Here is a 22,633-nt window from a genome sequence, read left to right as displayed (position 1 = left end):
TTTAGTGGTGTCTTGTCCTTGTCACCGTCCTTATCACCGTCCTTGTCGCCATCTTTATCACCGTCATTTGTGGTTCCGGTTGGCTTTGGGGGCGCAGGACATCCTTCCTTGAAGGTCTTCTTGATGTGGGCGGAGCTTTGGTCGTTGGCTTCCCTGCAGGCCTTCCACTGGAGGTCGCAAAGACCCGCTAGCTTGGCTGGAGTGCAGCCCCCAACGGCATTGGTGTGCTTTGCACAGGTAGCAGCAGTTGCCCACTTAGTTTTGCAGTGTGTTCGCTGCTCTCCACAACCGTTCCAGCAGGCATATTGCAACTCGGTGATAGTGCAAGCATACTTGGTTCGGCACTCGCCACCGGGGTAAGGATGGAGCTTAATCCCCTTCTCCTGGTTGTTATAGCAGACATAAGGTGCAACAACATCATGAATAGGATGCTTCTTGATATTAGGGAAGGCTTTGTAATTGTCTGCTTTGAAAGCTGGGATAGTGCACAGACTGGGTGTCTTGGAAGAAATCCCAGTGCCATTTGGGTCTGGGGTGGTCGGGGTGGTGGATGGTTCTGGATCAGTTGGGGCCTTTCCAGCCTCGGAGATACTGTGATATAGACCATCAGTCTTGTGTCCACTAATATTATAGATATATTTGAAGATATGCAAACTTACCCGAGGAGGATGGCGCTGGCGAGAGCGACGTTAAGCCGCATCTTAGCTACTTGGTAATGAAAAGTCTCTTAGAGTAGAGGAGTAGTTGTTTGAAAGAATGAATGGATAGGGTATGAATCCCAAGGAATGTCGTAAATGATCGTAAAGGAACGAATGAACGTAACCAATTCAATGAACGAAAATGAATGTATGAACTAAGAGAATGTCATAAACCAAGAGCCTACACTGATGCAAGATCGAGCGAGTGCATGAGGATAAAAAAAAAGAATCCAGACATCATGGGAGCTGCTCCCCTTCATATAGACATCTTGGCCCGTGAGGGGGCTCTTGGGAGGGCACTCTTGCTATAGTAGAGCAGAACTTTACTATGTCCGCAGATTGCATACCCAGCCGGGAGGGCGTTCGGTTGCTAACACAGAACTATAGCTGGGCCTTGGCACTTAAGGTTAAACAGATGTTTCTGCGCTAGACACCATGACATTTCGCATACCCCAACCCCAGGGAGGTATTGGTGAGTGTATACCGAGTAGCTCAACCCGAGGAAGTTCTTCGACTCGTGGGAGGCCATAGGTATCCACTAGCCCGAAAACCGGATGGAAGCTTGGGTCGTTTTGTGTTGTCCAGCCGAAAATGACACACTACACGACCCTCCTTGGCAGACGCCGCATGTAGGGCCCTTCTCTAGGACAGAAGATCACCAGATCTCCCTCTCTACTGCGGTGGTTGTGAGAATTTAGGGAGAACGGTGCCCTGTCGAAGATATTTAAGCCCGCTTGGCGGCAGTAAGGTTTGGGTAATCAATCTTTTGCGCGTGCATGCAGGTTGTCAACGATTTTCGCGATGATGATTGATCCGGTCTCAGTCTGATAGACGCCACGTCTGCCAAAGTATCCTACATGCACTAGCCTCTTCTGCATCGGAAAACGGCGAGGAATTTTCATCTCTAAGTTCTTGGGAGATCCGGTTATGGGATCCGGTTTGCCAGAGATTTGCACCCAAGATACGTTGTGAATTCATGAACAATTGTCTGTTCATAGACTTGTATGCAGTACATCGGACCAGCGCAGTTGATAGCTATAGGTCGTCTTGCAGACCGTGACCAGCACTGATCAAGTCAGAATCGTCTGATAATCGAATTCGGTAGGGCTCTTGAATTCTGGGTTATGGTGGCCTCGTGCTGGTTCGTGTATCTTCCAACAATGACCACCAAGGTCTTCCGCGAAGCTTCAAGGCTAGAGTCGACAGAACCATCCTAGCTATTGGCCAACAGGCCCGTCAGAGTTCGCTTTCTGAAGCAGTCGGTTCAAGGACCCGGTGGGGCCGACCGTGGTAGGATGCCGTTAATGGTAATGGAGGTTACATGCATCTCAGCTCAGTTCAGTTCAGATTTGCAGTGAACAGGTGTTGGTTATTTCTGGAAGCGCGAAATGTTTTGTTTGCTGTTTTGATGCGAGCGCGGGGAAGCCCCACTGTACCCACGGCTGCCGCTGCCGCATCCAAGCCAGATACCCGGAAAGAGGTTCGAATAGGCCCGGCAGGAAACACCTCACGAGGGGCGTCGAAGTTAATGAATAAGACAGTCATGGCTTAATATAATTTAGTCAAGCTGATTAACAAGCTCATTGATTCCGAATCCGTGTTCGTTTACATGTATATTCCCCCATCCGCATGGCATGCATCGTCCCTCAATTAGGTTCACGGACATGATTATAACGTTAAGCGACCCTTTTTTGAAGTTTCATGATCAATCCATTCGAAAATAGAAATGCTAAGATCCCAGAATATCTGGTGTTACCGTGTTCGGAGATCTTTAGCTATAGGATTTCTGTTGTATTGCCCGTTAACGTTCCCTGATATTATCCAAGGATTCATTACTGCATTTGCCACTAAAACAAAATTCGGATGTGCGAAGAGCGGTAGGAGCCGAAATCTTGCAAGCTCATAATCAATGCCATGACGGAAATATCGAAGTAATCTCCAGACTTCCAATGGTTGAGTTGGGCCGGAATTCAGAGTTAAGCTTAATTAATTCCTGCTGCCCCGTTGGAATCGTTTTTAGGGTTCGGAACCAGCTCCGTCGTAGCATAGTTCTTCCCACCTACTTAGCTTCGGCGATTGCTTCATATATTACCTAACCCCATCAACTTAGAAAGCTAATAAGCTAATCAAGTCAGTTTTTATCACTATATGCCACGATTGATTTGGATCCGGGATCCGATCCTTAGTACGTTCCATTCCCGGATATACTATCAGTGGCCGGCAAGAGTTCATACCATAAGACAGAACTCTCAGCCCACCTCTACAGATCATTTCCTAAGTAGCCGTGCATCTTGAGGTCCAGTAGTTATGTCATGCCAGTTCACAGAATTTCTTATTATCTATATCTGGACTAAGCTCTTCACGATAAAACATACGGCATATGCATACCGGCATCTTCATAAATGACGACAGCATGATTAATCCAAAGAAGTAGAAACATTTTGGAACTCTCCCTTCTCCAACTTCTGTTTCCAGAATACAGGGTTTGTGTCCTAAGAAATCAATCAATATCAATTTGTCCATTCGTTGCCAATTTTCAAATGACAGGAGGCCAGATATACTCACATCGAATCCGTGGTGAACCCATCCGTCTTTCTGGATATGATACAAGTTAAGGTAACCACCAGAGTAGGCATCACGATGTGTAGCCGCCAAGATACTTCGTCGTCCAAGCTCGAGCGCCTCCTCGTCCGTCAGGTCCCACTTGTATCCCCGATCTAGCACACCATAGGCGAATGTCTGGCCAGATCCAACACAGAACAGATTGCCTTCAACGCGGTTACCGTCGCTATCAACGTAGTAAAGACCAAAAACTCCACCATGGCCGACACCGGTCAACATGGTTCCCATGGAAAGACCCATTCCTTTGTAAGAGTAGACAAGCTAGAGAAAGTCCAATATTAGAAACATCCAGATCTGAAGCATCGTATATTTACAACGCTTACATTGGCTAAAATCTTGCTAGCGGCGGCAACAGATATTAATCGCTTATGACGGAGCTGGTGAAGACGGCATTCCATCCCGAGATATGTAAGCCAGTATTGACAGTCCTGTTTTTTCCATTGTCAGCATTTCATCCCCAACAACGGTCCCATCTAGCGCTTATCACACACAGCAGCACCACCAGCCATAGTACCCAGTAGATATGGACTGTAACACGCTCTATGTCAGCACCCCACTCCCATCCTAAACCTTCTCATGATGACGCGTACTTGATCTCGATAACTTTCTTCACTGTCTGCGAAGCAATCCACGAGCCTTGAGTAGCCCTAGAGTCTGTACAGACGATAACTCCACCCTGGTACTTGAATGCTAATGTCGTAGTACCGTGCTTCAGCTTTATCGGGGCGCTGGGGTTCGTGTGGTCATCTGTCATCGCCCGAAGGAACTTGGCGGGCTGCAGCAAAAACAATCACCATCAGCTCCGTTACAGCAAGGGGGGAAAGGTAGAAGAATACCGAGTCTATTGGAGGAAGTATGAAAGAAACTGATTGTGGCAGGCTTGAGGTAACTTCATCCTCGTCTTCCTCAAGGATGTTGAGGTCATCCAGGTCAGAGCCTCCATACTTGGAGACAAGGGCGTCCATATTTAGTAGAATTGGAGCTTCGATGAGGATCTAGAGGAACGAGTTGATGAGGGTTATAGTGGACTTCGGTATCGGGGTTGGTCGTGGAGGGGTTGATGGGGAGTTGACGGGAGGTTGTGAAGCTGGGATGCTATACGCGGCGTGCTTTCGTAACGAAGCAGTGGTGTTGGAGCTTCCCGCGCTAGTCCCTTTTCGGTATCCGCCGAAATATAACGTCTACAACACGATTACACTACATGTATAAGTCTGGTTACGAGACTGTACGAAACTGACGAGACCGATCCTAGATCACATAGACACCCAAGTTTTAAGATTCATGACTACATTCAGCTTGAAATGAAATTCAGGCCTCTAAAATAATTCTAAGGCCATATACCAATCTTTGGTTGTAAATAGGTAGAAACTCTTTGCTCGGCTGTTCTAGTTTCGAGGCTGATAGAAACTAGTGAGTGATCTAGTCTAGTTTAGACGGGCGACCGTGAGTGATCCAATGCTCCAATATCCAACCCGGAGATTAACCAGAGGCTATGGGGAGCGTAGCTAAGAGCTGGACGTAGACAAATGACAACCTTTTGGAGAACTTGAACGTACAAGTCACATGAGCATTTTGAGCCTCAAAATTCCCGGGTGGAGCACATGACCCAAAGATGCCGAGCCATTCAAGGTTGCCGAGACATTCCCAATATATTCGCAATTTTAGCATGAGAGAAGCCCCAAGACTACTATCACTACCAGCATTGTAGCGCCGCAATCCCAACACTAAATACCTAGTACTACCACAAGCTTAAAGCGAGATAGTGGACTGCATTTGGGCTCTAAACTAGCGCCTAGAGGCATATTCCGGTAGTACTAATTTTTGATTCATTCAGAAATTTATCTCTAGAACGTATCTCCAACTTCAAAGAAACCAGTATTCCTTTTTAATTCATAATCTATCTAGATCTATACTAACTTAGCACAGCTATCAATCATATATCCCCATGCCCAGAATAATCAAACCTCCAAAAAGAAAAAACGCCAATAATGCAAGATATTATAAGAAACAGTAAACCAAAAAGCCAATACCTTCCAGGGTCAAGTACGAGACGAAACAATCCAATCTCCAAAATTTTCGCCAAATGACATGAAATAATGTAAACCATCTAAGGAACCTTGAATTCAACAAGCCCATCCGCCGCACTCTACCGATGAATAGGTAGCCTCGTCAAACTCGCATTCGAGTTTCTGTGCTCCCCAATCCCTCTAAGCCCAAGTCCAGTCCTATCTGGCTCATCAAAAGTAAACGGTGCAATCGTAGACCCAGATTCCCATCCTTCTTCCAACCCCCTCTCATTTCCCATATACGGCATCGTAGCCATCTGTGCTGACTTCCCTTTCCCTTTAACGCCTTTTGATGTCGGTGGTGGTAATCCTTGATTCTTTTTTTGCCTTAGATATCTAAAGATTCCAAATCCGAGGAGGACAAGAACGACGGTAACGATCAGAGCGATCCCGATAGCAGCACCGGTGGTGATTCTTGGCTGCTGTGAAGTTGCCTCTGCGGGTTGAGAGGAAAGACCGTCGGTGTTGTTCGAAGCCGCGGGGTTAGACATTCCGGTTGCGGTTACGGTGCTAGTTGTTTGGACGCCGGTTGCTATTATTATTGAAGGAAGAATTGGAAGAGATGGTATATTTGTTACAGGTGGAGGGCGGGTAGAGGGTATTGATCTTGTTGATGTGGATTCTGTAACTTCTGATGTTGTACGTATTAAGGAAGTAGAAGATGCATCGATGACGGCAGATCCTCGACTCCGTGTTAATGTTGCAAGTGTAGTTCTGTAAAAATTATTCGAATTAATATTAGGTCTCTCGAAAATATATAAATTTATAAGCCCAAATAGTATTAAGATATGAACTTACGTTTCAGCTAATGTAGTAGTTGAAGCAATTCGGCCAGAAGAAGTACCTGTTGGACTTCTAATAACAGTATTAATGTCTATGGTCGAAAATCCAGGTCCGAAATCAAATGTTGTCGGTAGAGCGTCTTCTTCGCGGTTTTCACCAGTTGGAACTCCGAAAGACATCGTGAAGGATATATATTCAATTTAAATCACTTTTTGAGAAGAAAAATAATTGATAAGATTAAAAGAGAGAAAAAGGGAAGTCCCTATGGCACGGCAGTTGCAATTATAGTGGTTCCCTTTTTTTAGTACTTGTCGCTGGTGAATATTATGGTAGGGTGTAATTAAAATCTGCAAATTTTACTTGGTGAGAACCACCGCTGGTTGGAGGCACAGATAGTCGGCTTAGAACTTCGAGCACAAAAAAACGGGTGACAATAGTACCACAATAATTGTAGGCGGGATCCCGAAAAAAAATGAAATACGAGCTACAAGCCCGAGGCCAAGTTCTTATATATCTTGATGTGGATGTCTCGATTACCAAATCTCACAATAAGAGCTAAGCTCCGCAGCTTCGAGATAGTCTCTAAAACAACCGCAGCAACCCATTGTTCACAGGAAAAAGAGCTCAGCCCAATTGGAGGTTCATGCATCTAGGATCTTGATAGCGCTAAAACTTTCAAACTTTCATATCTTCTAACGGGCACCATATGACTCTGGAAATCCTATAGATGATCAATTAAGAATGTATCACCAGTCCATTGGCCGTGGGGTACGAAAATGTATTAAAAAAGATGTTACGCTTTAAGCGCTTCAAGTGCAGGCGAGTCCTAGCCTCAGATGGATGCCAAGGCTAGCCTAGGATCATGGTATTCGAGATCCATGTGTACACTCCTGTACCGTCTGCAGCTTAAATTTTATCGTATTCGGAATTTCGAAAACTCTGAGTTCGCATTATTGGTAAGCATCAAGACTTAAATGTAACGGTACAGTAGTCGGGTCTAGGGTTAAGATGGCATAGTATTTTTGTAACCAAAGTTTCATCTGTCGAGAAGGTCCACTGTACCGCCGTAGCGCATGCCTTTTCTTATGCAGGCCAGGCTGGGGTCAGCAAAAGGTCAGCGCTTAATTGGTCGGGCAATTAGCAGCAGGGTGTGTTGTCTAAAATAAGCTACCTGGGTCAGCCTGGCTGGTCCTATCAAGTACCCGGCTGCGGGACTGGAAAATCTTAGCAACGGTGTTTCGTTTCGTAGAACCACATGTCGATATATTGCTATCCGATTTATATTGATGTGCATGTGCCGATGCTCTTTCGTATGAACGGGCTGTTATTAGTCCAGTTAGGTCTTCGAACATTCGTGGTTTAACATCGGTTCGTACGCATGTAGATATCGCAGGGACGATGTATTCGAGTTATCTAGCCGCTAGATAGCTTAGCAGCTCAAGATCTAGGGCTCCCGACAGGAAAAACTCCAAATAAGGGTCCAGTAATGTTGCTTTACGTATACCAGCATCTGCGAGCTATAAATTGTTAACAGCCTTTTGGTGCCGACACGAATCCTGTATAGGCCTTTCTGTAGCTGCCGTGATCGATGTCGCAGAATATCGATGTTAAGATTAGTAACATGTACCTCAGAATAAGCATATCCACGTGGTCAATTCTAACCTCGAAGCTGTAACCGTTTTCAAATACAGAAGCAAATGTCAAATCTGATCGGCTGAAGTCCAAGTTGGATGTTTTGTGAGTCTGTGAACACCCGCCAAGCAATCTTGTGCAACCAGCTCTTGTGTTGCATTGCAACCGACAGAGCGCCAGGGCAACTCCATCGACCATCCCAACACGCAAATCCCTTCTCCTAACAACCACCTCATTCACGCTCCACACGCCAGAAACCGACGTTCAACGTTAAGCCGTCTACCAAATCCCGGTCGAGGAGGCGGGGAAACCTTAAATCCAAAAATATGCCTCCAATCATCGAAGTCCTCCCTTCGAAGGGAAACAAAGGCACCACCGGCGCCTCCTCATGGTACTACTCCACCGCACCGCCTGCACAATCCGTCTCCGCCATGCCAAAACCCGAAGACCTTCGCGCTCGTAAGGCTAAAACAACTGCAAATGCCAACCTTGGCGGTGGTGGCGCTGCAAACCCCAATACTACTGGTGGTGGTGCTGGTGGTGCAAATGATGGCGATATCGAGAATGTAAAGCTCGACGTCGCAACAACCCGCCGAATCAACGAACTCGAAAAGGTCAACTGGCATGACGTCCAAATCAAGATCGATCAACCGTTTTCTTCGAAACGACCGACTTCGCAGAACGTACGTCGGATCGTAGCTTCGCAGAAGACGTTCCAGAATCATCTTTCGGACGATATTGCAAATCATGAGATTCAAGCTCAGAATCCGTTGTACAAACCGGAACCTTACGATCCTGCCACCACTCCGCTGGGGTACACGAAGAGCGTGGCAGAGCCTCCAGCAAATAATGCAACGAGATACAGAAGGTTTTGCGAAATTTGTGGATATTGGGGGACTATTGGCTGCATGAGGTGTGGGGTTAGGCTGTGCTCTGGGGAATGTGAGGTCACTCATCGGGAGGCGAGATGTACGAGAAAGTTCTGATGGACCGGCCTGCGAAAACCAAAAAAGGTGTCGTTGTTTTATTATAGGCGTTAATGGAGAAGGAATTGCATAGTTTACCAAGAAGCATTAAACGGCGTTTACGGTGGTTTGATCAAACAAAAGCATTAGATATCCCAATAAGCATTCAATTATACACATCTTCATTCTTTTCAATCGCTATTAATAAATCTGTAAAATATAGTAATACTCTATGCAAGAAACGAATGATCCAAGATGCTGGCTCTGCCCCATCCCTCTCTCCTCTTCCCAAATCATCTTGAACAGAATAGCACCAACCGTCGTCAGGCCATGATTCATAATTTCATGTTTCCTTCTAACCTATTTACCTACTTACCCTACCTATGTATCCACCATTAGAAATTTCCTGTAATATAAAGCGAACGCGGTATATTGTGCGTGCATGCCAGCCAACGCAACCATAAAAGCAGTAAGAGCGAGTGACTCTAACGCTGGAAGAACAAAAACAAAAGATAGAGCGCTATATCTAGACGCTCCACAATACAAAACATCGTAGAGAATATTTCAATCAAACGGAGTTTAGCTAAACTCTGGGAACGGGTCATACAACGGTAGTTGCGGACCATTCCATTTCTCGCCGTACATGTTGACTCTATTACCGTTCAGGAACCCGTCGTGGGTTCTCCGAACCATATCAAGCCAAGAGTTCGGTTCAGGGTGCTTAGCCCACTATTAGATACCATTAGATTAGTCACTATTCTTCGTCATATCGATTTGGTCTATACATACCTGATTATGGATATGGTACGCATAAGCGCCCTTGAAAAAGTTCTCTAGAGTACGATTGTTTGGTGGATAAGGATCCTTATCGATATCATATCCAGGTGCAAATCCAGTTGGTGCGCGCTCTTGAATGGGGGCGTGGACTTCCTCCACGGGACCACGCTTTCGACGCTTCCGCTTATCATTCCAATACGAATCTTCTGCAGAGCGGCCCGCATTTTTACTGCCATCTGAGTTTCTGCCGGCGTCATTGCCACTGACTCCGCCATCAATCTCTTCAAATCTTTGACCATCATATGCCTTCCAATCCTTCGGGATTGCATCCTTTCTGCCCAAAAACGCTTCTCCGTAGTTCTCCAAGCAAGGAACAGTACACCTTGTTACTCCAGGGGTATTGAACTGGCCCCAAATGGGGTCAAAAAAGCCGTCTTCGAACATGGTGAATTCCTCACCTCTGCCATCTTTATAAACAAGTCGGCCGATAATGTATGGGTGGAAGTTGATGCCCATTTTAACGGCACCCTTTAGGAAGTGTTGAGAAAGCGACGAGTTGGGGTGGAGGGACATAATTGCGGTGTTATAGTCCCAAGGTCCTTCGTACCAGCCCCACCGTTCCGCAAAACCGTGATTTGGGGGAATAAGAAGTGGTCGAAGATCTATCCTTGTGGGTTAGCTTCTAAAGCATCCAATACTCCTGAACCGGAGGTTGTTAGAGCTGCCTACCTCTCAGAAGAACATTATCCATATCACAATAAACGCCTCCCTCATAATGTAATACCACGAATCTAACCGCATCTGAAACTGCCACAGGCAAGAAAGTCATCTTCCTAGTTGAAAATTCTAACCACTCGTTTCCAACTTCATCGATGTAAGCGCCATCTCCCAATTTGATGATCTTCCCATTCCCTTCGCCATCATTCGCCTGCTTCAGAAGCACTCTGGCAGGGAATTTCCACTCTCTCAGTTTAATATCGCCTCTCTTTACCAACGGTAGGAACCTTACAAACCCAGGATCTCGCATCATCTCCTCGACCGCATTTGGGTTCACATCAACATCCAACCATAGATTCAACCTAGAACATGGCAAGTTCTGCGAATGGAAATAGCTCTTAATGAACAACTCCACTCGCCATGTGCATTTCCCGCTCCACCAGATATGGTACGGAATCACCGGTCCATTGCAAGTTCCAACGTCGCCTACAGATGATGGGACATAAGACGGATATCCTATCGATGGTGCATTCTCGGTGGGAATAAAATAATAGTCGTCTCTACGCTCGATAAGATACTGCATGCAGTCGTAGACGTACTTCATACGTTCAAGGCTCTGGATGCTACCTCGGCAAACATCTACGAGGCGTGTGAAATTCGCGTATGTGTCAACATGAGGACGGGTGCCCATATAGGCATCGTTAGCGACGACAAGAGAGTCCGGCCGGAGTTGTGCATAGCCGTTGGAGGATTTTGAGCCGGTTGACGGGTCAGTGGAGGATTGAGACGAGGAATGCTGCTGATTGGAGGGTCTGGGACGGTGAGTTGACGTCAGGCTACCATAGAAGAAGAATTGAAGAACGGCGGTGAGGATAGTGTATACGGCGACGGCGAGAAGTAGGTTACGGACTGTCTGAAGGGCTCTCGCCGCCGGCCGTTGAGAGTCGAGCTTGTCCATTGTCGAGGTTGGTGGTGGGAGGAGTCTCGACTCCTTTTGGCCACAGCTTGCAGCGCCGAAGCTGGAAAAAGGGCGAAAGTGTTGATCGTGTTTGAAGTCGAGGCAAACAATCACAAGCAAGACCAAGCGTGTCGCGAAGAGGATTTATTCAGCGAGCCATTCGGTGATGATAGTTTGAAGATATGAGAAGATGAAGGTGAAGATGAAATAAAGATATGGAGACGGGAGAAAGAAGCTTTGAGGTCCACCGGGCTGAGTAAATAGTAGTTGGCAAGAGGGTCTCGTTAACTGCAGCGAAAATCCCAGATCCCAAGGATGGCTATGTCTGCATTGGCCCCTGTCAAAAATCCATCCAAAACAGATATTCGAAACCCGAACGGGCAATCGTATTTAAGCCTTTTCAGCCTCAGTCCGCCGCGTAAGCTAAATGAGCCGTGTGAACCGGAGCCTTGGAGGGCCCGTTGAGGAAGTCGCTCTTCGGACTGTATACGTACATGTATCATATGGAGAACGAAGGAGTGATCAGACGGAGAGTAGACCGAGTCGACCAGACTGGCATCCAACTTTAAATTACAACGGTTGCAGTTACAGATATAGACAGACATGTTTCTGTCCATTCACACCCAACAGCAACAAATTCACCGCAGATTCGGAAGTCTCGAATGTACCCGTTGGTCAACGACGTATGTAAGGGACCAACTTGCTCGATCTGGAAAACAATGGCTTCCAGGATCCAATCAGGGGCCGCTTGTGGAGTAGCGTTCCGTTGTATTTTTCAAACTGGTTGCGTTGGTTGTACATACTTATCTGACGCCCAAATGACCTAAGCTAAGTTACTACGTTACGTATGCATGGACGACGAGGATAGTAATATTTTGCTGACAATACTTCATTTTATTTTTATCTTTCATGAGACAGAGTACCTATATACAAGAGGGAACTAGGTAACTACCTAGGTACATATAGGTATCTCCTAAGTTTGGCCATTCCACAGAGGTACCGCGCTAAACGCAAGCAACTGCGTATTAAACGCCTTACAAGTCCCCAGCTCGTTCGGCTCAATCGTTCCCTTAACGCCTCCACTACAATCAGTGGTATCGTAAACATTGAACCTAAATGCTCCACTCGGTGCATTCACCTGAAGCGATCCAAAGGTTACCCAAACAGGGAAAGAGATTGGCCATCGGAAGGCAAAACAGTCGGAAACGCCATCGCTGGCACCGACCGAAGTCCCAGCTGAACAAGTAACACCATTACCCACCGTTGGGGAAGGACAAGTCCCAGTATTCTCAGAGTAACAGGATGTATTTCCATATACAAGTTTCCAGCTAGGATCTTCGGGGAGACGGACGGAGCTCACAACAGAGGGTGGCGTTGGAGTACCACTTAGATCGGCCAGGAGGAAACCGTTATAGACGGCAATATGTTCGTCTATATATATTGATATAAAATTTAAGTGTCACCCATCAAAAATGCATAATTTATGATTATTCACTCACCTAGAGCAAGAGAGGCTGGTATATGCTGGCCCCATGTTGGCCTGCATTTACAGTTGAGAGTAAGGGGACCGGAAGTTGATATTGAGCATTCGATACAACTTGCTGCAAAGTTTCCATTTATTGCCCACTTAGTATCAATTGCCTTGTTAGTTAATCCATTTCGCGTTTATGTGCATGCTTGGCTATAGTCAAAGGAGCAGTAATAAGTATAATACCTCAAGAACACCTTCGTGATTTGCGATTTTCGTCTGGAGATATACAGAACTTTCAATTCTAGCGGTCCCGGAGCCAGTGAGGCAGTTCCCGACTAGCCACCTGTTCTGAAACCTCAGATTTGTGCACTTGCTGCTAATGCTAGCTTGTGCAGTAGCAAGCCAGCTAGCCACGAGGAGTAGAGATGACTTGCGGACCATTGTAGAATTAGGTATTGGAATACGTAAACCGCAAGTATATATAGTGAACTTGGAGCAATTTTATGAGAAGTATCATCTAGGGTCGATAAGGTATCTACTCTACTAATACTAGGATAAATTTCGAATCATATCATTTTCTAGGCCGCGGCTTCCTGACACACATATATATACTCCTACGTAATCTTAAACTAAAGCTTCGGCTGGAGCGAATCCCGGTGCACTATTGCAATTGAACAAGCTTAAACTTAGGAACTTATTTCCGAAAATCGATATCATTTGGTTCCTGAGACTGCGGGGCAAGTTAACCATATCCGTAATACCATTTTACCGAGCGCCGGCCTTATAATTGTGCGTGGCCGTCAGCTTCAAATTCAGGAATACCAGTTAATTTAGAAATGCCTACGTGGATGTAAATGACTCGTATCCCTGTACTCACACCTATCAAAAGCTTCCATCCCAGCATCTTCCCCGGGATAACGGTTCAAAAGAGCCTCCAGTTCGAATCGTGGCCATGAATTTCTCTTACTTCATATCGGCCGATACGATACTAAGGCCCCATGCATGGCATGTCTACCAGCTGCATCAATCCCCTCTTCGATAAATTTATAAACGAATTTTAATATACCCGGCCCGCGTTATATAGTTTATGACGCCAATTCTAAGCGTTTGAATACAAAATTAACGTATCGAACACTTATACTTTAGTATTTGAACAGATTTATAAATCATTAGTCAGTGGTATTAACTCCTGGTTCTATTATAATTATGCATGTTCGGCAGTTGATTTAGACGAAAGTAAAAGGTACGTATATTTATATAACTGGCTTTGTTATGTTATAATTAATGAGTCGAGTTTCATAGGGCCAACACCTTTACGCTTATTCGTCCCGTTACTCCGATTATTCTTATAACCAATTACGTATACGTATCTATATACTATAAGCTGGCCAACTTAGAGGTTGAATCGATCGAGCAACTTCTATAATTATTTAATTATAAATGAATTCAAATATGTTCCACGGTGTTATTGCAGTATACGTAGGTAAGATACTAAATATTATTCTAATGTGCATGTGCTTAATATGCTAAATCTAATCAAGAAAGCTAAGGCCCATCAAACTAGGGTATCCGAAATATGATACAAAAGGTTTCAACATCAAACTCCCGGAAAAGGAAAACCGATAAACATCCCACAGAACAGTACCTCGGGCATATACGAAGAAGTCTTAGGCTAGACAGAGCTAGCCGCGAATTGGGGAAATTAAGGAGCGTTAAGGTCAGTAGCTACGTGGGAAAAAAGTTCACAAATGTTCAACCAGGGCGTATCTAAGCGGGTGCTTCGTATGGCCCTTGTGATATATGCTGGTGTTGAAGCACAGGTGGATAGGGATTGAACTGATTCCCCGGTAATTCGGCATTCACCGCACTATAACTCCCATGCAGCTCCATTATTGGTTCGGCGTACGGACCCTGAAGTTCTGAGGGATTCTGGATCCACCCTTTATTGGGGTCTGTTGGTGGCGGCGGCGGCGAAGGCGTAGCCAGTTCTTCTGGTTCTCTGCGTTTCCGCAGGTAAAACCATATCCCGACAGCTACCAATGCTATTAATATAATTGCACCGGCTACAATCCCACCAATCGCCCCACCAGACAGCGCGGGGCTAGAAGATGCGGATGGGGCAGAGGAGGTCGTTTCCATGGTTGATGTTGTAGTAGAGGCCGGAGCCGTAGATGTTGTAGATGCGAATGCTGCGAAGACTGTCGACATACCGGCTTGGTTGAAGCCACCGGGAGGTTGTGTTAATGTAGCTCCTCCATTTGCACTGTAAGATTGAATTGGTTAGTACTCTACTCTTTCAAAAGTTACATATAGCGACGAATGTTGAACTGAAACTTACTTGCCACCGATAGTCTCGTAAATCATTTCCGGTACTCTATACTCCTCGGGTTCCTCTTCACTGACCACACTAGCCCACTCCAACAAATTTAAGTCAAAAAAGAAGGCCAGCTTCCCGTCATTATCACACTGAGGGTAATTGTAAGTAGACCCTCCGATGACCCTGTTTCCGCCAAATACTACCATCATGTGCTTCTTCACCAGGTTACATGACGGTGAATACCGTGGGGCGGCGGCCACGTTCGAGTCGATATCGTCGGATAGTTTCGTCCATGTAAAAGATGGAATACTCAGTGCCCAAACATCACCAAATGTCTCTTCGTTATTTGCACCACCGAAAATAATGATTTGGTAGGAGGATTTATCTTGCGATGCGACGAGAATGCTGCAACCAGACCAAAATCTATTTTGAGGCGGCGTACCGTTTGTACGCTGGGTGTACCATTGTGTCGAATTGGTGTCGTATATTCGTACCAGATCGACCGAGCCTTGCTGGCCGTTTGTAACCCCCATACCTGCAAGTAAAACCGTCCTTCCCTCAAGTTTTATACCGTGCATCCATCCCGAGGCAGTCTGTGAATATGGTGTGCTCTCGTTCTTCCAGGTCCCGGTCCTGGCATTGAATGTCAGCAGCTGGTTTACGGGCTCGGCGAACTCTGAGCTCTCAATATAAGCCCCACCGAAGGCATATCCCATCCTCGATTCCTCGTCGAACCAACTTGCAGCAGTCCCTACCAAGCTTCCATCTCTTCCATTGATTTTAAGGTCCGACTCGGTCCAATTCGTGAGAATGTTGCGTTCCGCCACATCTGCTGTCCACAGTTTTCCAGGTTTTCCAGGATTCCACTCGCGGCCGCCAATATAGGATGTGTTTTCGATATTCATGTAAGCGCCCAATGCCAAATATGCTTTATTCACAGCAGTGTCGAGCCAAAACATCGGAGAGCGAGTGTCGGGTAATATTTCACCATCCCAATTAAACGGTTGTATTTTGGACTTGACAACCTCGATTTGATCCCCGATATCTTGCATACGGACAGTAGATGTTAGGTCAAGAACTCGAAGATAAGGGTCTAGGGTTTGGCAAAGCAGTTAGCACATATGTATAGTTATGGATTGCTTGAAACCTTGAGAATCCATAAAAAATTCTAAAGACTATGTAAATTTATGAAGTATACATACTTTGACCATAACCCCCCCAGCCTATTTCCCAGTTATATATCATTCGGCCACCTAGTATATAGAGGATATCACCAATGACCAAACCTAGATGAACGTACGAATGTCAACAAGAGAGTTTAAACTTGAGCTCAAATTCAACTTGGGCGGGATATGCATTTCTGTTAGAGAATCTTAGACATACCAGAATGCCCAGTCAACGAGCAAGAATCGCGGACTGGGTCCGCTTCATCCTGCGACATGTTTCTCCCACTTTCGCTACAGCGTCAAAGTCCACCGATGCAATAAAGTCCTTAGCTTAGGCCACGCTTCAGCCTCAAGACAAACAAATGCTCCAAAAACCGGGGCGTCGCGAACTAGTGTCGGTGCGGTACTCGTCGCACAAGAATGAGCAAAGAAGATAGAATATCAAGAGTCGGATGTCAATCGTGAACCGGAGAATAGAAACAACGTCCGCAAAATCTTAACAACATAACCATATATCAATAGAAAACCCGGCTTGGGCCCAAAAAGTCCCAGAGATTTTTCCGAAATTGCACCTAAGACACCCTGGGATACCCCCTAACCATTCAATGTTATGCGGGTCTGTGTAACGGGAACGGAACAGAATAAATTAAATGAATTAGAACAACTGCGAACGAAGGTGCACTAAGTGCTGGTGAGAATCTTGAAACGAATACGAGAGATGCGGCGTTCCCTACTACATATTTATTGCTGACCCTATTGGCCGTGTTTAAATCACGAGGAAGAAAAGGCAAAATCACGATCGTCCTTCCATGAGAATTTTGGGGAAGGTCTGTCTGCGAGAGAAGCGAGGGTGTCAAGGTGCAGCCAATTAAGCTTAAGGGGCTCAGTATGCGTCGGTTGGGGCTTATGGGGCGGGGTGCAATTGGATGCCGTCAGGACGGGTAAAATGCCTTTTATCGATTAGATTAGTGGAGCCCCTGATACTAACATGTACGGCTGATATTATGTCCTGCCGATGCTCAGTATTATGAAGATGCAGAAATCCTGTTTGTACGCAGGCTTGAATACAAGCTTTAGGGACTATTAATATCAAATGTATGTACTGACATCTATGCATTTGCATTTTTTCTAGGCGCTCGTTTTTCAACCCTGCTAAAACCCTACATGTAAATACTTGATTTTCACAAAGCTGGTACTAACACGAGATTTTTGAGAACATTGCATTGGTTATACGACTTCATTTTTTCTTCTTCTTCTTCTTCTTCTTCTTCTAATTTTATTTGCTTTCTTAGGGCCCTCCCGCCATAGCGACTAGGTTTCCATACTTTACTGTATTCATCGTTGCGGCATACTGGTCGGCGGCCGGCGACACGGTTAAAATCATGGCAGAGAACCCACTCTCACTACCTAGGAAATGTTCCCTGAGTACCATGGTTAAAGGTGATGACCTGAATGGAATCCTGGTTTGATTTGAAGATCTTGCACGTATAACTTCCTTTAGGGCGAACAAATCCGAGTTGATTTGTCGTCCTTCCTGTTTTTCCTCAGCTGTCTGTTTGGAGCCTGCAGCTGAAGCCGATGATTTTTGGTCATAGTACTCGGATCCTGCCAGGTCGACAAACACAAATTTCCCTCCAAGGCATGGATGCTGACTGGTTGTAAAGGTTTCTTGCACCTTTGCTTCGGCAAGTTCCACGCGCTCTTCATACTCTCGTTTTGTTGCTTCTGCGGCGTCGATACGCTCTTGGTTGACTGTGTAGTCGGGGTTCGTTATATATTTGCCGTCTGAACCTTGGATGTACTTTTTAGAATTTTCGTCGATGTATACATCTGTCGCAAATTTCCCGTGCGGGACGAGTTCTGCTTGCCGTTCAATTACAGCGTCTCTAGCCTCCACGAGAGCTTGATTAACAATCTCCAATTCGAAGACAGCATGAGTTCTAGAACTCTTGTCGTGGACCGTCGAAGTTCCAGTTGCTCGGAGATCCAAACCCTTCTCCAATACAGTTCGAAGCTCCTCAAACGTCCAGCATGGAACCACTCGAATCGGCTTCACCCTGACCTTTCCGTCTTCCAGAGTCTCTGTTTCACCACGAACGTGTATTTTCCCGTCTGGTCCTTCACGGACGAAACATTCCGTGTGCCCGTTCAAAAGATCGAAGGCGCTCTTTTTTCGAACCTCGTACATACGAAGTCCCACAGCGAGTTTCTGATCATTGTCGTTGGATTCAGTTGATCCATTCAATTCATCAATCTTTTGGAAAAGCTCCTTCGCAGCGGAAAGACACAACCCCACCTGTTGGGGATCTTCGTGGTCGTAACCAACAATAGTATGTGTTTTCCCGCTACCCGTATGGCCGTATGCAAAGAAATTGCAAGTTTTGCCAGCCATAATCTTGGGAAATGTTTGGGAAACTACATCCTCGTAGACACCCCGATTGTTGTTGTCTGCCTCAAAGACTTTCGTAAAGGAGGGAGCGCTGGTCCAAGAGCGGGCGCCTCGACTAGAACTTGGGCCGCTAGCATCAGGGAGGGATAAAGAAACGGAATGGCCGTCACTTGCAGAGCTTTGGGTCTTTTTGATTTCAGTGGATCCTGGTTCTTCTGGGAGAGGCCGCCATCTGATATAGACGCTGAAGGGTGTAAGCTTCTGAGCTTTCTTTGGTGGCATAATTCGGTCGATTGTTGCTGGGATCAAATTTAAAAAAAGGGGTTCAGGGAACTTTCAATTGTGATCCTTATTGATTTTGAAATCACCGAGCTTGAGGGGAACCGGTAGCTTTTATCTTCATTTTGATACGGCCACATTAAGCTTGAGGATGAGGTCGTGAACAGTATCATGCATCATCACAAGTGCACTCACGCAAACCGCGGAATCCGATGGATTTCCATGGATGCCGTAGTCTCCCCTCGCACTTGTCCGAAACGGTTCGATGGCTTAAGCTTTTTATCGTTGCACATGGAGCTCTACTAGACTACTTTTACCGTAGCATCAAGAAGTTCGCGAAGGGTAGCTCGCGAACCTCATGCAGGTGTTTGCTGTTGCTGTTGGGGGCTATCCCATTGTCCAATCATAATGTTCCAAGCTAGTTAATTCGGCCTTCACGTAGTTCTCTTTGAGCGAGTTAGTGTTAGAAATTGGATCTGATGAGTCTTTCGGATCTTTAATCCCTGGTTGCGGTTTTGTATTCACGGGATACTGGCAGGGTTAAGTGTGTGCAGCATCGACAGTGCCAATTGGGCGCAATTGATTCCCAAGTGCTTCGCCGCAGATATAATATATGTTACACGCGGGAGACGTTGCGCGTATCAACGACAATCAACCCCGCGATCCTGCCGGCCAGAATATCAGAGCCTCGAGAGCTAGCGATCCAACAGCAACATTCAACACCGTACCCCCCCGCAGTATATACTGGTTTGAATAACTACGGCTTCATCTAAACACCCGTAACTTACGATACTAACATCATCTATTGTAAACCCTTTCAACCATGTCAGAGTCCAGTCGAGATCCTCCAGCTTCGTTGGCAACCTTGCCCACGGAGATAGCGTACGTTTGTCCCGCACCAGCTTGGCCTTGGCGAGCTTAATGCAGCATGCGGAAGCTAACAACTAAACGTATGTTCATTCGAATTCTACCATGGTAGTGATTCAATCTACTATTCTCTACCACCTGCAAGTTTGTGCGCTCTTGCTAGGGTCTCGAGAGATATTTATGCGGCTGTTCAAGGTCCGCTCTATAGACGTCCTGTCATTGATAGCTATCGAAAGCTTCAGGCTTTCATCAAAACTCTCAACCATGTTGCAAGTTGGGATAAAAAGGGAGATGCCAGAAGCAAGGGCATTGTTCATCTTACGCTGATGATCGATCCTGCAAAGGAGGAGAGTACTGCAGGAAGGCCTTTGATTGCTGTCATTCTAGCACGGATGATCCGTGTCATAGCTAGGTAATCATTCATCATCGATACTCTGGATAGCTCGAAAATAGCTATGAACTTAGTACTCATGATTTTACTTCCCACAGATACAATGAAAATGTCACAATATCGCTGATAATCACCCACTCTGCCTGCGATGCCCAACCCGTTCGCTCTTTCGAAAGCGAAGAATTCCCTCGTGTTACGAGCCTAATTCTGGATCTTGGTGGTGAATCTGTTACTCAGTCGTCTTCTGGCTCTAGTTCCCTCAATAGTGTGATACCTGTTCGTCGCAACATCCACCAACGAGGCTACAACTACAATACGACAGGGATGAGATGTGTTCCCAATGCTAAATTCTGGACCCGATTTTTCAATGGTTCCTGTTTTCCTGATCTCCGGAGACTGGAGCTTCATCATAAGTCCCGGGCTGGACCGTCATATGGGGATTCGGGCCTAGAAGGTGAACCGATCTTATTTACAGAACTGGACACATTGGGGTTGGCACAAATTGAGCGATTGGTAGTGAATTCGGTGCCTGAGTTTAACGACTCTGTCTTGATGGCAGGGTTACAGCATGCTCCTGTCCTAACGGATTTGCAAATTGAGAATTGTGCTGTTACTTACAGTGGTAAGTTTGCAACTGTTCATGCGGTTCAACAGCGTCCTGGTTGACTGATTGTTTGGCCTGGTTTAGCGCTTGACAAACTACTGCTCCATGCACTTCCGGTCCTTCACAGACTGGTCCTACGAGTCTCGCCTCAATCACGGTTTGCTCGACATGCTAGAGAAGCGCTGGGTTATCGAGGCAACCGAGCCTCTGGTGAAGAAATTCCACACCTCTGCCCACACTTCCGTCGGCATGGGAAGAATCTAAAGCATTTTGAACTCGCAGCGCCGTATATCTGCGGTGATATATTTATAGATGGGCATGAAAAAGAGAAATTGCGCGAATCTGGTCATCCGGGAACACTGGCTGGCGACGACAGTGGGATAATTGTCCAGGGGGAACTGGACACAACTTTGGTTACTGGCGTTTTGAAGAGAATCAGGCAAACGAGGGATACGGACTCGGTAGGGCAAAGGTTAGTTGAGGGCTCGAACATGGAGGAGGATAGGAGGATTCTGGAAAGGGAGAGAGCAATGAGAACTAGGAAGGCAACCATCGAGAAGGAGGGGTGGACAAGGAGACTGCATGTACTCGATGGTATGTGCATCGATGGTGCTACTTTTGAGGAGTTAACTGCACTCGCAAATGTGGAAGAGAACGGGATCACCTGGACACTTGGAAGTCTGCCGGAGAGGCGAGCCTTTAGGGTTATTGGGAGTCTCATAGAAACTGTCAGGTATTCTCACGAGTTTGAAAGAGACCGACCAAGGAGGGGGAGACGGGTGGAGCGAGACCTCAATGATGAACTTATAGGGCAGTGAGCCACTCTCCGCCAGAACTGGGGGCGGGGAGGTCTTAAAACGGAGAAGCATGGGCTTTCAGTTGATAATTTGTGATTTATGACCAAAAAAAGAGAAAAAAATTTGGAATTAGGATATGAATTTGAAATGTCGTTTCAATGACCATATTGGTTCCCTAGAGGGCTATCTTGTAGTCAAGGCCTCTAGCGCGCTTTTGCAGGTGCATATAATTTACATTTAGATCGGGGCCATAATGTTGGAGGCCTTGTTTGGAATCCCGTCGGCAAGATTGGAACCCATCATCCGATATTCGGGCACTCTAAGATGATAGTATCCTATCAAAATATCCTCGGACAAGTATATTGTTCTCACGATCTCGTGAGAGACATTGTGACTACTCAAGAGGATGCCGATGTATGTATAATGTCTTCATGCATGGCCTCGATATCACCTCGTGATTGCGAATGGTGGCGCCTATTGGTCGGATTACATATCTGTGTATGACAGAGCCCTGTTTATCCTACATACACGATTGTGACCTGCTAGTCCTCTTTTTCGGGAGGCGGCCCTACTGGCTGTATCATTTTCTATATGCAGTATCCCGTCAGCTCTTATGATCGATGATCGCGGTGACTCGTTTAAAGATGCGGGACAAACGGACCTCTATCAGTCGTGTTCTGAGCTTTGCAGCTGGTTCATTTAGCCCAAGCGCCATGTATGATAGCAGCGGTGGGTGGCCGACATATGAAGCATAGGAGTCGCGGTGAATGTTGGAAGTCCATTCGAATTTGGTGGTGTCTGCATGACCGGTTCCGACGAAGCGAGCCTGCAGCTGCTCGAGCTGCTGTTGGGTACGGAGTTTATCGGCCTGCAAGAATCCACAAGTTAGATCCAAATCCCTGTAGCATAGATAGACTGGCGAAAGCACTGCATTACAAGGGGCGTATCTTACCATTTTGCTAGCTGTAGAAGGTATGTATATTTGAGGGCGATTTGGGCCAGAATTGAAGGAACCGATGATGAGGAAGTTGGTGTTTGGCTGGGATGCCCGAATTTTGGGCGCAGTCTTGGCACCGGACGACACACTCAACGCGGGTTGCAGGTACCAAACAAAGCGGGAAGCTTGGAAACGCG

At 46.2% G+C, this 22,633-nt stretch overlaps 9 protein-coding genes across 9 annotated transcripts; 2 read left to right on the top strand and 7 right to left on the bottom strand.

The window, feature by feature from the left end:
- Positions 1 to 3,115: 3,115 nt before the first annotated feature.
- Positions 3,116 to 4,285, bottom strand: AOL_s00083g57 (uncharacterized protein; the record flags this gene model as incomplete). The annotated part of the gene is made up of 6 exons (XM_011125237.1): positions 3,116 to 3,190; positions 3,264 to 3,581; positions 3,644 to 3,748; positions 3,812 to 3,848; positions 3,911 to 4,095; positions 4,157 to 4,285. The coding sequence occupies 6 exons, from the start codon at positions 4,283 to 4,285 to the stop codon at positions 3,116 to 3,118; spliced, it is 849 nt and encodes a 282-aa protein (XP_011123539.1).
- Positions 4,286 to 5,466: 1,181 nt separating this feature from the next.
- On the bottom strand, positions 5,467 to 6,348 carry AOL_s00083g56 (uncharacterized protein; the record flags this gene model as incomplete). The annotated part of the gene is made up of 2 exons (XM_011125236.1): positions 5,467 to 6,100; positions 6,185 to 6,348. 2 exons carry the CDS (start codon positions 6,346 to 6,348, stop codon positions 5,467 to 5,469), a joined length of 798 nt encoding a protein of 265 aa, XP_011123538.1.
- A 1,779-nt stretch (positions 6,349 to 8,127) lies between these two features.
- On the top strand, positions 8,128 to 8,787 carry AOL_s00083g55 (uncharacterized protein; the record flags this gene model as incomplete). The annotated part of the gene is made up of 1 exon (XM_011125235.1): positions 8,128 to 8,787. One exon carries the CDS (start codon positions 8,128 to 8,130, stop codon positions 8,785 to 8,787), a length of 660 nt encoding a protein of 219 aa, XP_011123537.1.
- Positions 8,788 to 9,345: 558 nt separating this feature from the next.
- AOL_s00083g54 (uncharacterized protein) lies at positions 9,346 to 11,218 on the bottom strand (the record flags this gene model as incomplete). The annotated part of the gene is made up of 3 exons (XM_011125234.1): positions 9,346 to 9,495; positions 9,556 to 10,205; positions 10,273 to 11,218. 3 exons carry the CDS (start codon positions 11,216 to 11,218, stop codon positions 9,346 to 9,348), a joined length of 1,746 nt encoding a protein of 581 aa, XP_011123536.1.
- A 973-nt stretch (positions 11,219 to 12,191) lies between these two features.
- AOL_s00083g53 (uncharacterized protein) lies at positions 12,192 to 13,130 on the bottom strand (the record flags this gene model as incomplete). The annotated part of the gene is made up of 3 exons (XM_011125233.1): positions 12,192 to 12,649; positions 12,718 to 12,844; positions 12,933 to 13,130. The coding sequence occupies 3 exons, from the start codon at positions 13,128 to 13,130 to the stop codon at positions 12,192 to 12,194; spliced, it is 783 nt and encodes a 260-aa protein (XP_011123535.1).
- Positions 13,131 to 14,456: 1,326 nt separating this feature from the next.
- Positions 14,457 to 16,447, bottom strand: AOL_s00083g52 (uncharacterized protein; the record flags this gene model as incomplete). Its single annotated transcript, XM_011125232.1, has 4 exons — positions 14,457 to 14,952; positions 15,028 to 16,099; positions 16,209 to 16,292; positions 16,390 to 16,447. 4 exons carry the CDS (start codon positions 16,445 to 16,447, stop codon positions 14,457 to 14,459), a joined length of 1,710 nt encoding a protein of 569 aa, XP_011123534.1.
- Positions 16,448 to 17,460: 1,013 nt separating this feature from the next.
- On the bottom strand, positions 17,461 to 18,843 carry AOL_s00083g51 (uncharacterized protein; the record flags this gene model as incomplete). The annotated part of the gene is made up of 1 exon (XM_011125231.1): positions 17,461 to 18,843. The coding sequence occupies one exon, from the start codon at positions 18,841 to 18,843 to the stop codon at positions 17,461 to 17,463; it is 1,383 nt and encodes a 460-aa protein (XP_011123533.1).
- An 820-nt stretch (positions 18,844 to 19,663) lies between these two features.
- Positions 19,664 to 21,520, top strand: AOL_s00083g50 (uncharacterized protein; the record flags this gene model as incomplete). The annotated part of the gene is made up of 4 exons (XM_011125230.1): positions 19,664 to 19,722; positions 19,820 to 20,119; positions 20,197 to 20,720; positions 20,787 to 21,520. 4 exons carry the CDS (start codon positions 19,664 to 19,666, stop codon positions 21,518 to 21,520), a joined length of 1,617 nt encoding a protein of 538 aa, XP_011123532.1.
- Positions 21,521 to 22,103: 583 nt separating this feature from the next.
- On the bottom strand, positions 22,104 to 22,454 carry AOL_s00083g49 (uncharacterized protein; the record flags this gene model as incomplete). Its single annotated transcript, XM_011125229.1, has 1 exon — positions 22,104 to 22,454. One exon carries the CDS (start codon positions 22,452 to 22,454, stop codon positions 22,104 to 22,106), a length of 351 nt encoding a protein of 116 aa, XP_011123531.1.
- Positions 22,455 to 22,633: the final 179 nt, after the last annotated feature.

The sequence above is a fragment of the Orbilia oligospora genome, assembly GCF_000225545.1.
Source record: "Orbilia oligospora ATCC 24927 unplaced genomic scaffold scaffold00083, whole genome shotgun sequence".
Classification (NCBI taxonomy): Eukaryota; Fungi; Ascomycota; class Orbiliomycetes; order Orbiliales; family Orbiliaceae; genus Orbilia; species Orbilia oligospora.
This window is presented reverse-complemented; position numbering and strand designations above follow the sequence as displayed.